This window comes from Lonchura striata, chromosome 5, assembly GCF_050655825.1.
Source record: "Lonchura striata isolate lonStrDom1 chromosome 5, ASM5065582v1, whole genome shotgun sequence".
In the NCBI taxonomy this organism is placed as follows: Eukaryota; Metazoa; Chordata; class Aves; order Passeriformes; family Estrildidae; genus Lonchura; species Lonchura striata.
In genome coordinates this window covers 68289963-68303579 of record NC_140707.1, presented here as the reverse complement: position 1 = coordinate 68303579, position 13617 = coordinate 68289963, and the positions used below count along the sequence as shown (strand labels likewise).

Here is a 13617-nt window from a genome sequence, read left to right as displayed (position 1 = left end):
GAAAAGAGACGTCCTGGTCAGTCTGGTCAGGGAGTGCACTGAGCAAAGGGCTGGAGACTTCTTTGTTCTGGGTCTCAAATGTCCTCTGTGTGCCTCAGTATCTCCTCATTTAAAGCCAAAAAACTGGTTCTAGGCTTTACTTGCAAAAATATTGCAGACACTGAGGTGAGCTGATATAGGAGGAAAACAAGTACATGTAGCTATTAATTCAAAGCCAGATTCTGTGAGGTCCTGAGCACTTTTGTTGCTCAGTTGTTGAATACTTCCCTGACTTGAATCCTCAGGGAAAAAAAAAATTGTGATTGTTAAACTTTTCTGTTATTGCCTTCCCTCTTGCTGTATATATTGGTGAAGCATAAAGCCAGATTTGTAATTTCTTGTGTATGTAGAGGACAGCATTATTGATAGTTTGTTCAGCAAAGGTGTTAACGATTGCTGATGGTATTTGTCTAAATCTGTCGTTTATGTTCTCAGAACAAAATAACTTGCAGATTGGGAACCTGCCATATGCAATGGATGGTGTTATGCACAGACAGCCCCTTTGCTGAGTGCTGTCAGTACTGCTGGAATAAAGGGATTCCTGTTTTCCCTCTGCAGGATACAAAAAATTACTGAGAATAATAGAACACTTTGAGCTTCTAACTTTAATCTTTAGCAGTGTTTCTGGTGCGGGCTTAAAATAACCTTTTTCCACTAGAATCTCTCTTGATTTTTATGGTTTTTTTTCACTTAAAACCAAACATTTTTATACTCAAAAGAATGTTTATATGAAATAGGCTTAAAGTTCTAAAGGAGGGTTGTGGTGCCTGCATGACTGGTCAGCTAACTGGGATGTACTGCCAGCTTAAAAATCCTTTCCAGTTGGGGAAACTCATTAGACTACAATTAGAAACCCAAATACATTTGAATAATTAAGCAAGTGGGCAAATATAAATAGAGATTTTTAAAATGCACCTAGTACATTTTATTTTGTCTTCTTTTATTTCCACTTCAGTCTGTTCTTAATCTGTATTACATTTATTTTAGAAAAATGTTCTCCCAGCATTTTAGGTTTGGCTTGCCTGGTCCTCTCTCTGCAGTGTTTATATATATCTTTGCTCTTCAGCTTGCAGGAAATCTTCCCTTCACCACTGCCAGGCACATTTTATTTTCCCTAAACCTTGCCCTTCAGCTCCATGCCCCTTTCCAGTGCCTGTTCCAGCTTTAGACTGGAGTGGGGAGTTCTCACAAAGCTGACTACTTTGGAGTCTTCAAAGCCATCCCCTCTTTGGGTGCCTTTAAATAAAACCCAGGCCCAAGTTATATTTTAGAGTTTGGTGTTTGCAGGCTGCTGTTGAGCAGGCTCCCTCCTAGTTCCATACCTTGAATGAGTTGTTCTTGTGCAGTTTAAAACGTGTTACTGCCACAATGCACTCAGCCTGCTGTGTACCCACAGTTTTCTTTCCCCACATTTTGGCCAGAGGTAACATTTGTTTGTCTCTCCTGGCACTGATGACAAGAGGGAGCATCTAATCCTCTGGGAAACACCACTTGGCAGCATGCAAAGCGCAGTTCTCTGAGCCAGGAGAAGAGATCCCTTGCATGTTATTCTTTTTGTGAATCTGAGTCTTTAATTAAGTTTTTAATGATTTGCTCTAGGCTTCAAAAGAATTATAACCTCTAAAGCCAGGCAACTACAATAGGAAATTAATTAGGGTGAGGAGAGCAATGCAACTATCATTTTAAACCGGGCTCCTGAAAAAGGAGGTAACATTTCTTATTTTAATTTCCCTTTGATTTTCAGCCCTCTTACTTGGCAGTCCCTAAACCAGCAGGGAGTAGCTGAAGGCCCAATGACATTCTGGGACAATAATTGCATTTATTGTTTTTCCTTTGCTTTCTAGCCCAAACCATATGTTTCTGCCTTTTAAGATTAGCCCTAGGCTCTGCTCTATCTCTGTTGAGGGCTGGTGCGCTCCGGGCGCGAGGCTGGGCTCGCTAAGGCAGCAGCAATTCCGGCCGGGAGGCCCTTGCTGTGGAGCCCAGGGAGAGGGGCTGGGAGTGCTGCTTGGATTTCAGCTCATGTCAGAGCCCATTGCAGTGCCCCACCTCCAGATCCCTGGGCCATAAGGCTGCCAGCTGTGCAGGGTGAGCAGCTGGATGGAATGGCACTGACAGGCTTTTCTTGTCGAGTCTCCTTCTGGCAGGCCTGGTAATTTACTGGGGGTGTAGCTCCCTGCTGGGTGTTCCAACAGGCTGATACTTCAGCTATGTGTATCTCAATTGAAAACTGATTTTTAGGATATCATTCATACATGAAATATGCTGTCTCTGCAGGTTATGATTAAAAAATGGTCGATCCCTTGTCCTCTACCTCTGAGTAGTGCCATAGAGAATTTACAGGTAAAGTGCATGCTGGTTTGAAGTTCTAATTTTACTAGTAAACTGTAATGCTTTTTTACATTAACACTTTCAGAATGGCTTGCAATTTAAATTCCTTCTTTTATTAATCATCACAGAATCTGAAAAGTTTCTGTGGTTTGAGCTTATTCTTTCATTATGCCTTTTTTTTTTTTTTTTGCATTTGTATTTTACAGGTTTCAAATTCTACTGGGGATTGTAAAGCAAAGCTCTTTCATCTTTCAAAAGAGGTAATCTCTATTAACAATACACAAACTTAAAGGGGGGGTGGTGTTTTTTTAAAAATCGGGGTTTAAACCTTACCCAGGGTAAGCTGTCCTTGTGTAAAACTCGTTATGAGCTGCTGAAATATTTTCTGTACCTGCTGCCAAGTGCTATCCAGTCTCACTTTTTTTTTTTTTTTTAATATGAAGGCTCACTGTCCAAGTTAGCATTTATGAAAATATTTTGGAAATATGACCAAAAAAGAAGGTATAACAGATGAAACAGTGGTCAGCCTCATCATGCAATCAGACCAAGGCAACTTAACATGCCCCCAGCTGGAAGTTGGTGCTACTTGCCTGTGTGTTCTTAGCTCCTGGCAGGGTAGAGCAGCTTTCCTGACACTCCCTGGACCTAACCTTAGTTTTTCCTTACCTGAAGCTGATTCTTCAGGCCCAATGCAATCTTGTGCATCTCACTGGGTGCCAGCTCTGGTATTTGTTAATTAACGTGGCATTTAAATTATGTAACCACCCATCAAGGCTTGTGGGAGAGGAGGTGTCATGTAGAGCTCTGGTCTCTGAGAGGTGAAGAGGAAGGGAAAAAATAAATCTGTAGTGAGATCTAGGAGGGATGTGGCTGCATTTCTCTGAAAAAAACAAAAGTCCACCCTACCCTCCCAAGAAAAAGGGAAGGGAAAAAAAATGGTTGGGCAATGCAAACATCAGACAAATGTTATCTGTAGATCAAAGAAGAAATGGTGTTTGACCAGAAACATCTAATGTGAGATTCTGGCTTTTTGTGTTTGGAAGAATCTTGGGACTCATCTCTATTTCTTATTCAAAATTATCTTTATCAGTAGAAAGTGGCATATCTTTACCAGTATGGGCCTGATTACTTCAGCACAAAAATGTTTGTTGTAGTTCAGCTTCTTCCACTTGGCAATTGCAGTAAGCTGTACTAGATGATTCATCTATTTTATTACAGATTTTTGGAATCAGACACCACTAATTGTGTGGTTGCATCTTTAATTACATAACTGTCTTAAAACTTCAGATCCCAAAGCATGTTATATTTCCTGTTATGTTTTATCCACATTTTTTCTGAAGGAGTAATAAAATAGTGAGGTCAGGGTGAAGGAATCAGTAATTTGACAGGTAGCCATGGATATTAGAATTCGGAAAAATTCTTAAAGAATTTCACAAGTGATACACTGGCTCTGGGACATATCCTGCTCTTTCTACAAAAGTGCTTGGCTTCAGTATAGCCAGAAAAGAATCTTCCAGATTCTGGCTTATAGGCAGCATGACTTCTCTTGATTATGAAACTAAGCTGTGTCCACGTGAACTGACATGACTTGAAAAGGTTGAATTTTTGTCAACTGATTTAGAGACTCCATTTCTGCCTTGTGGAGATTTATCTCAAAGCATTAATTTGGAAATATTTCCACTGATTTCCAGTACTTGAATTGAATTCTGAGTTCATACAGATATTTTTTTCAACCAGCAGTAATAGAAAACAACTTACAAGATGTTTTCTTTCTATTTCAGAGTGCTTATGCAATACCAACTATGGCCTTCTCTTTTCTGTGCCATACCTCAGTCTTGCCAATCTATTGTGAGCTCCAAAGGTAATGTATGAACACATGCAATATTAAAATATAATTGCAACCTTTTTTGTAATACTTTCCCTAAATTAATCCTGAGTAGTTTTTATTTTTAGGTCAGTGCCATCAAACACTGCAGAATAAAGAACTTTCATGGTTTTGGGAAATGTATAGTTTTAGTCTGTACTGGCTTTTTCTCTCTTAGAGGAGAGAAAAGTAGCAAATGTAGTTCCATCATCAGTGTCAGGATATTTTCCTGCTCTGGACAATCTGGAGGAAAAAAAAAAGTCATTTGCTAAGGTACTTAAATAGTCAATTTTTATGGCTGTAACTGAATCTGCATTTGGCCATATCTGATTCAGTTTTTGACATAGATTCTGTTCCTGGCTCTGAATAGGTATCATCCTGGTAAATCCCAATTTTAATTTAAAAGAGTGGGAAGTCTAAATTCCATACAAGTGGGGGACAGTGTTAATTGTCTGCTTGAAAAGTGCTCTTTTAATAACCAGATTAAAGAAAATACTTTTAAACTTCCTAAATATCAGCACGTACCTCAGCAAATCCTCAGTGGCCTTAAATTAGCCCAATGCTTGCTTATGAAAGGCAAGGTACTGCATAGATTGTGCTGTGTTTAATCATCCTCAATACAGATAAAACAACACTGATTTCCTTTTCTTTCTCCATTTTAGTCCATCCAAAAGGAGAATGCAGAATGTAACTGTCACAGGAATTGGTCTGAGTTTCCTAATTTATTTTATGTCTGCTCTCTTTGGGTACCTGACATTTTATGGTAAGTGTATTCTTCAGGTATTCCTTAGAACAAAAGTTAATGATAAATGAGAAATGTCTTCTGCCTGGAATGCTTCAGGCATTAGTACACTTGAACCCTCAGATTTTAAAAATCCAAATGGTAGGCTTTGAGCTGGGTTTTCCAGCACATGCTTCGGTCTTGCATGCAGTTCCTGAGCCAGAAATGTGTCTGTTTGATACATGAACTGAAGAAGTGCACATTTCTTAGAAATGTTGTTGACATTTGATGAAGTAACTGTACCTTTTTACTGCCAATCAGAAGAGTGGGTGGGGTATCACACTTGCCCTACCAAATTCTACAGACATTTTAATTTGCTGTAGAATTTAAGTTGGCAGTGTGCTGCAGTACCAATTTATCACTCTACATTTGAACTTCTAAATACTTCTGGGTACAGATTTTTCGTAGAGTTTGAACATAGATGACTTCTTCTGTCTGGCATTCTTGTACTTGAGAAAGATTTCAGACCCCTTATGTACAGAGTGGACTTTTTTAAAAGGTCCATCACAGCCCTGGCAGAAGTGGGGTAATGATACAGCATACAGCAATGATAACACAACTACTTTATTGAATTTCTTCTACTTGCTGATTCTGTTGTTGTTTCATACCAATACTGTCACATAAATGCGTAACAGTCATCCATGAGGGTCCTTCTGATATCTTCTGAAAATTCTTGTTATGAGATGATCAGATGCTAATCTTCATTGATTGAAATTAATAAAACTTCTAAATAATTTAGAATTTAATAATTCTAGATAATACAGTCTCCTAATAAAATAGGAGGCTGTAAGGCAGTAAATAAAAGTTTGGATTAAGATTTCTTTTCCTTTCAGTTATTTCAGTTATAATTCTTGATTGTGGGGATGAGATGGTATCTGACAAAGGACCAAGAATATGTGGTTTCAGCATCTAATAATGCCAGATTTTTAGAGACTTTTGTACCTTTTACCCCCCAGGTATGAGCATGTCTGAAAATATTGCCTAGATATCCAGAAACTTTAGAAAAATTATATGGGGAGTCTTGAAGACCCTAATAACCTACTGGGCACTATTGCTGTTTCCTGACTGTCTCCATGAGGTTTGTTGGAGAACGTAAATTTAAGTGCAGCTCAGAGAGGTTCAGTAGGCAGTGCAGGGTACTTAACTGTCCAGATGAAATCTTAATAAGAAGGGGAAGAAAATAGTCCTGGAAGCCATCCCAGTTCCTATTACCTTTACTACCATGATTTCTTTGGGACCAGACCCTGTCTTGAGCGTAGCCTCTCAGTCTGTTTCACTGGGAATGCTTTGGGTTTTGATTTCCTTTAGTAACTCTAAGACTCTGGAGCCTGAAATGCTGGAATCAAGAGTGGATGTCTGTAAGAGAGTTGTTTTGTTTGGTTTGGTTTTTTTTCCTTTGCAAGCTTCTTCTTCTTTTCACTTTTCAGTTGTCTTGTTTAATTAACTTATTTCTTTAAACAGAGAAAGTCTGTTCCCTGTTCCTAAAATACCAGTCTGAGAAAATGTAAAACATTTTATTTTAAATTGGAAACAAAAGAACAGTTCCCTCTTTGAAATGAGGCATGTTTCATCTCTCTGTGGTTCAGATGATTTCTTCTGTTTTCTGTGAATTTGAAACTTCACAGGGTGACCAGACTTTGAAAATTTCGGTCTATTCTGAAGTCCAAAAAAACAGAGTTAAGATTTAAAAAAAAAAAAAAATCAGGGTAGCAGACCACTCTCAGTGCTCTGACTTTTGCTGTTAAATTTCCTCCTTTTTTTTATGCCGTCTCCTTCAAGTTTGTGATTTTTTTTTTGGCATCTTTGCCTTCAGCAGAGGCTCTACCTGGCCTTGCCTCCTGAGGTTTTTAATTTCCCTGAAAATTTTGCCTCCTGCATCTGCATCCCCCAAGCAGATGGATGCATTTGAATGTCACCTTAATATGCCTTGCTAATTACCATAGCTCTCCAGTGGTTATCAAAGCAATTAATTTGTCTTGTTTTCAGACAAAGTGGACTCTGAACTGCTGCAAGGTTACTCCAGGTACCTGCCCCACGATACCATCATCATGACTGTGAGAGCAGCCATTCTGTTTGCTGTGCTCCTGACAGTCCCTCTCATCCATTTCCCAGTGAGTATTCATGAGAGCTCTGGAGCTGGCGGGGAGCACTGGTCACTAATATTTTGCAGACTGCAATTCTTGAGTCACATCTAGTCTTGTGTATCTTATTCACTTGTCAAGTGATTGATCAAAGACCACATATTTGCATATGTTCCATGAAAGCTCCAAAATAACAACTAACCACTAAGCTAATTTGTGCTTTTGAGACAGATTTCAGATTAAAACTAGCCCAGAGCATTGTTTTTAATTTAGAGAATTCAGAACTTCTAAAGTTTATTTAGTTTGATTTTCTTTTCTCTTAAATTGAGTTTTGCTGACTTGGTTTTTCCTTTCTACATGCACGCAGTCACACACACAAACACACTTATACTTGAAACTCAATTTAATTGTAAATTAAAAACACATATAGACCTATTTCACAAAAAAAAAAAAGAAAAAACCAAAAACAAACCTAGTTTAGCTTATCAATAATGTGCTAGAATTGAAAATTTATTCTTTTAGGACCAAAAACTGTGCAGGCAAAACTCTGTGTATGGAAGCACTGTAGAGATTTTGTATCAGTTGGCAATATGCTGACATTGGCTACCAGGCATTTTCAAAGAGACAAAGCACTATCCCCCAGGCCTTCTGTTGTCCATCCAAAAAAGGGAGGGGCCAGTAATTTCTTAAGACTAATGCCCATGTGATAAATCTTGCTTTAATGGAGTAATAAATTACATTTTACACTGCAGAGAGACAAAGCATTAAACTATCACTAATCTTCTGGCATTTTGATTTTTAAAATGTTCTTTCACATCTGGAATGATGTAATTCTTAAGGTTATGGAATGGAGATAAGATCAGAAAGTATGTGTGTGTGTGTATGTATGTATTTACCCACACAATGTTTGTCTTTGTGTAGGCAAGGAAAGCTGTGTTGATGGTATTTTTCTCTCATCTTCCTGAGTCGTGGATTTGCCATATCCTTGTCACCTTAACACTGAATGCAGTTGTTGTTCTGTTTGCAATGTATGTGCCAGACATAAAAAATGTATTTGGAGTAGTTGGTAAGTTCTTGTGGTGGTTGGTTTTCTTGGGTTTTATTTTAAGTTGCAGAAATTCAGTATATGATTCTGCAATGTACTTCAGTCTTCTCTGAACAAAATCTTACTTTCTGTTTATTAAAGGTTCAACCACGTCAACATGTTTGCTTTTTGTATATCCTGGACTATTTTATCTTAAACTTAACAGAGAGGACTTTATATCACCACAGAAACTTGGGGTATGTTTTCTGTTTTCTCATCTGCACTAATAATATTTAAACAGGCTCATTTTAAATGCATTTTAATACACAGTGGAGCACACAATCCGAGGAGCAAAGCTCTTGTTTTCATTGCAGCTCACAAAATCTCTGAGCATTTCTTTCATCCTTCCTAGTAGCTCTGGTCTTTCTGAAACTCCTTCTTCACCAGAGCTTTTTGGCAAGCAGCATGTCCATGTACTGGACCATTGATTTCAGAATGTGCTTTTCCCTGTAGTTCTCAGATGTTGACTTTTAATCCAGTTTCTGCTCAGTTTTTACCTATTACTCTGTCTGGGCACTTGGGACAAAGCTAAACTGCATTTAAGTGCAACAGTTTTTGTGCTTGTTTTCTATAAAAGACTTCACAAAAATAGCCTTTTTTTGTTGTTTTCTTCCTTTTTGTTTGGTTTTTTTCCTCCTCTTTGTGGTTTCTCTTTTGTTGTAGTAGGTTAAGTTCTGGGCTGGAATTTGTGCAGGAGCCTGCTTTTTGCACTGTAACTGTCTTCATTTAACCACTGCTCAGCAGAGTGGCCAAAATGCTGACAAACTGTTTATACATAGTCTTTCTGCCATTCTTATGATTCATGGGTCTGTTCTTGTATTGACAAAACAGGGAATCTGAAAGAAAATCTAATAATGATGCCCTCTGATCATCTAAAGTCATGACTAGTTCCAGCATGTTTGGGGCCTGTTAAAAATCAGCAAGCTGCAGTCTCTTGAACTGTGGTTTTATCGTAATCTGGCTATTCAAAAAAGTAAAAAATCCATTGTAATTTTAATTGTATTTTGAGTAAAATACAAATCAATTTCTCAATTTGTCTAGAGTTGTAAAGGGCAAATTCTATTTTGTGCAGCTGGATAGTGTGAGCAGGGAGACCAGGCTGCTCCAGGAGTTCCCAGGAAAACTATCCCAGGCTTGGTTTAGTTTCCCACTAAATTCTTTGTGTTTGAAGACTGAGTAATTTGAAACATTAGAGATTATTTTATAAGACACTGTTTGTACCTGTTCTTGTGGACTTTCATAACATTAATTTTTGCCTTTCTTTCTTCACAGGCATGTGCCTTGGTTATTTTTGGTGTTTGTGTTGGCCTTCTCAGTTTGGTTCTAATAATTGTCAATTGGGTTAATCAATAACAACTATTGACACTGTCTGAACTGAGCTTCAGAAGACAGCAAGAACCAGAGAGGTGCCAGCACTGCTGCAGTGAGTGCTGGACACCCCAAAGGAGCACTGACCAAAGCTGCCAAGGAAGAAGTAATGCTCTTTTCAGCTCCATTACTGATGGTCCTTCTTTAATCTTGAGTCACTCTTCCGTTACTGGATAATTCATCTTTGCCATTCTAAAATATGAGTTTTGATGATATAATAAGGACAGGTAAAAAGGTGTCAAGAATTTCTGCAATGCAAAAATGGTTTAGGACACAAGATGAACAAAACAGAAACTTGAAATAACTTGTCCTTTCAAAACAACAAGGTGAATAGACATTACATCAGTCTTTTTGTGCATAATGTGATATATGCACATAGGATAGTGCACATTGTCCTAATCCTTGAAAGATTTCTGTTGCTTGACTAATTTCCAAAATTTCAGCCAGTTCACATTAAGAACTTGTTGATTCCAAGTGTTTAACCTAATTTATCCTAAGATGGATCCAAAGACCAACTGCCTTAGCTCAGTTTAATGGGCATGTCATGATAATACTTGTTAATTGTTTTTTAAAATACAGTTTTTCTATGTCAGCAGTCTTGAATCATCCTGATGTAATTTTTTAAATAGCAGACTTTGTCCATCAAGTATAATAGCTTTTAGTAGCATTTTGTTTTGATGTTTTCATTTTGCAGTTAATAATAGACATTTTTCAATTAATAGCTACTTTTGAGTAGTACTCAAATACTCAGTATTCCTCCAGGTAAAAGACTCTTTTTCTCTCATTCGCATTTTTACAAATCTTTCAGGTCTGAACTAAAGTGCTTCTATATTTTACATTCTTTTGTGTGTCAGAGAAGATTTGGGCTTAAAAGATGAACATCTGCCTCTGTTGAAAACAAAGGGAAATTTTACTGTTATGGAACCTTAATTTTACCTCAGATGTCTATGAACTTCCATGTAGTCTTTTATTATTTCTTATTTTTTAGCCCCCTGAATGTGAATGCAATTTTCAACAGCAGCTGGGCTTTGTTGGAAATGGTATTGGACACCCACAAGGAAAGTTCCTCATTTTAGTAGATTGAAAGCAGTGGCTGAGAGCATGGGGAGGTTTTTAGCATTTGCTTCTGTCAGGTGGGATCTGCTGGCCCTAAAATGGCCTTATCTCCTCAGAGATTTCATGCCTAAGGAAGCAATGGCTGATTGATCCTCTCCTGTCTAAAGGGGAGGAACAGCAAATAGCAGAGTTGGGATCACCTTCTCTATTCCTGATTTCTCATGCCAGCAGATCACTTGGCTTTCTCAGGGCCCAGAAGTTACTTTTCATTTTTGATGGATGGCCTGAAGGCACCCAGGTGGTGCAGGTTAGTAGTGCTTCAGAAATCTTTTTTGCTTGGAAGTATCCTTCTACCTAGGAGTTTAATTCAGAAACAGACACATGTGGTGAGGCCAGGGAGCGAGTTCAGAAATTTTGGTAGGATCCCAAAGAAAAACATCCCTGGAAAAGACTGCAGTTACTTTTATAAAAAAGTTTCTAGAAGAGGTTTCTTGAGTTCCATGTAATAGTTTGGCAGTACCAGAAACAGCACATCCACACTTGGCCAGGAGTTCCCAGTCCCTCCTGTGGCACTGGCAGTGGCTCCTGTCAGCATATTTACCCAGCAGAAAACCAAGGTGACCACGAAATGTGACATTATCTGCCTAAAAAGTGAACTTGCCTTTATTTTTCCAATTCAAACTCCGGCTAACCAGGTGTAGCCGCTTCCCTGCCTGTGGCTGCCCTTTGATAGCTGAATTTCGTGGGCTTTGTTACACTGCAGGGATTCAGATGCTCGTGGAATCTCTGGCACTGTTGTAGAAAACTAAATATATACCTTGTAAAAGTGTACCTTGAGTCAGCACTGACAGCTGTACATCAGGAAGCGATTTTCTGTCTGACTGAACCAAAACTTCTTTGGAAAACAGGACATCTTAGTTTGCTGAGAATGAACTCGGATTTTTGTCAAGACACTAGAATTTGGGAGTATATTAGAAATTTTGTGGAAATTATTTCTCATTTATTATCTGCTCTTGTAGAATACTGTTGAGTAGTACTGGTAGGTTACTGCAGTCACTTTTATTTTAAACTCTAACCAGTAATGCTTAAGTCTGAATACTTAGATTATCTGTGAGGGGACAGAAAGCTGGCAAAGCTTTGCTGAGCTTGTGCTCTTCCCTCCTCTCCCTGAAGAAGCTGAGTCTTCCCGTGCACTGTACTGCTCTTTTGTCCTTAGGCAGTTTGGTTTGTGTGCATCATCTTGAAAGTATGAAAAAAGTATGAAAAAATACCTGAAATACATTGTTCATTTTACAGTGGATTCCTGTAGTGGTGCAGAAATCATTACAGTATTGTTTTAATCCTTGGGTATTACCCTAACTAGCCTGGCTGCTGACTGACTGTCCTGATAGGTAGACTTTGGAATGAAGAATTGCAGTGTGTGAAGTTAATACTTGATGAGGATGAATGCAAGCAATTCACAGCTCTGCTGAGCTCTGTTACTACATTTTGGCTGCAGAAAGGAGAGCACAGGGGTTTACAGAATGCCTGTTATTACCTTTCATGTGGAAAAAAACTCTAGAAATGCTGCTACTTCTGAGTTTCTGAAGTTCGTAACAGAAAATATGGAGGGAGGAAGAGAGGGGCAGAGAAAGAATTTCTGTTCCCAAATTTAGAAGATATGAGTGTTGTCCACAGTGAAAAACCAGAGTAATTTATCCTTCTCATCTCCCACAGCTGTGTCTCTCAAGGGTTTTTCTACAATTGTGCACTTCCATGAAGTTTTTGAGCAGAAGAGACCTCCACTGTGGAACTCTCAGTTCATTTAAATGCTGACAAATATTTTCTTCATTATTATTGCATACATATATTTTTTCTTCCAAATTTCCAGATTTATGAATTTCAGTGATTCTACTTTATTGCCTGTCATCAGCATGTTCCAACCTTCTTCACTGAAGACTTGACAGGAATGGATGAAGGGACCCACAGCATTTCTGAACTCACTTGGAAAAGTTCCCCAGTTGAGCAGGAAGAACAATGTGAGAGATGAAAATTAATTGGTTGCCTTTGATTTATTTACTCTTTTTCTCTTATTTCCATTCCTTGTCCATTTGGAGGCTTCTCAAGTTTCAGCTGGACTGTGTTAAGCTGGGTGTGAAGAGTGGTTTTTGTAACCAGCATGGCAGGAAGGAGACTGCTAAACAACAGTGCTCAGAACTAGTATAATTGTAGAGTTCCTTTCCTAGTTGGATTTAATTTAACACTTTACCTGAAATTGTTGTTTTCCAGTTTATTTTGATGTTGAAACCATTCGCTGCAGCTGCTCTCCATACAAGAAACCTTTGGACATGTTTGCACTTACTGCCAGTGGGAGGGAATTTTCAGTATTATAAAAGTGCTGTGTAATTCCTGCAGTTTGTGGTGGTGGTCTTGGTATTTGTGTGCTTCAGTAGTGTTCAGCCATGGTTCATATGGAAATGGAATTCCCAAAAGCAATCAATAATGATCTGGATGAAAAAATTGCCCAGCTCATGCCAAACCTGTGTGTTGTACAACAGATTTTCTGTTCTGAGTTCTCCTTGCCTCAGAGTCACTGTGGAACAGCCAGAACATGTTCCAAAAAATGACCAGCAAAAAATAAAGAACATATTACACTCTACCCAATTGTGTGTGTGATCTCCACTCTGTTGTGCAGGTGATGCTTTGCAGCACATCCTGAAATGTTCCCAACTGCCCCTCCTGGGCCAAGCAGCTCCCAGTGATGGATTTTACTAATTGGACTGTGCTCTCCAGAATACCAGGATGCAAAAAATGAGAAATGCAATTATTGTCCTCCCAGGTATTGGTTCATGGACAGCAAACCTGCCTCTTCTGTGCAAATCTCTGAACAGGAGCCAGCAGAATTCATTTCAGAGGCTGGTGTTCTTCAAGAATCAGGAGATTGGAAGTTAACAACTGTAACTAATCTCAGTGTCTCTCAGCTGAAAGTGAATGCATCTAACCCAAATTTATTTGTGCTTTAGCTACAACCACT

General features: G+C 38.6%; 1 protein-coding gene across 10 annotated transcripts in view; it reads left to right on the top strand.

Annotated features, from left to right (window-relative positions):
- Positions 1-13247, top strand: part of SLC38A6 (solute carrier family 38 member 6) — a 37815-nt gene extending 24568 nt beyond the window's left edge. For 3 of the 10 annotated variants that reach the window (XM_085580921.1, XM_021554466.3, XM_085580924.1), the window contains exons 9-16: positions 2317-2382; positions 2577-2630; positions 4152-4231; positions 4897-4997; positions 7002-7126; positions 8018-8162; positions 8283-8377; positions 9453-13247. In XM_085580921.1, the coding sequence (XP_085437047.1) occupies positions 2317-2382; positions 2577-2630; positions 4152-4231; positions 4897-4997; positions 7002-7126; positions 8018-8162; positions 8283-8377; positions 9453-9533 (747 nt within the window). In that variant the 3' untranslated portion in view covers positions 9534-13247. The remainder of the gene's footprint in view (positions 1-2316; positions 2383-2576; positions 2631-4151; positions 4232-4896; positions 4998-7001; positions 7127-8017; positions 8163-8282; positions 8378-9452) is intronic. The other 7 variants (XR_014955816.1, XR_013340134.2, XM_085580922.1 and 4 more) reach the window with 5 other exon arrangements.
- Positions 13248-13617: the final 370 nt, after the last annotated feature.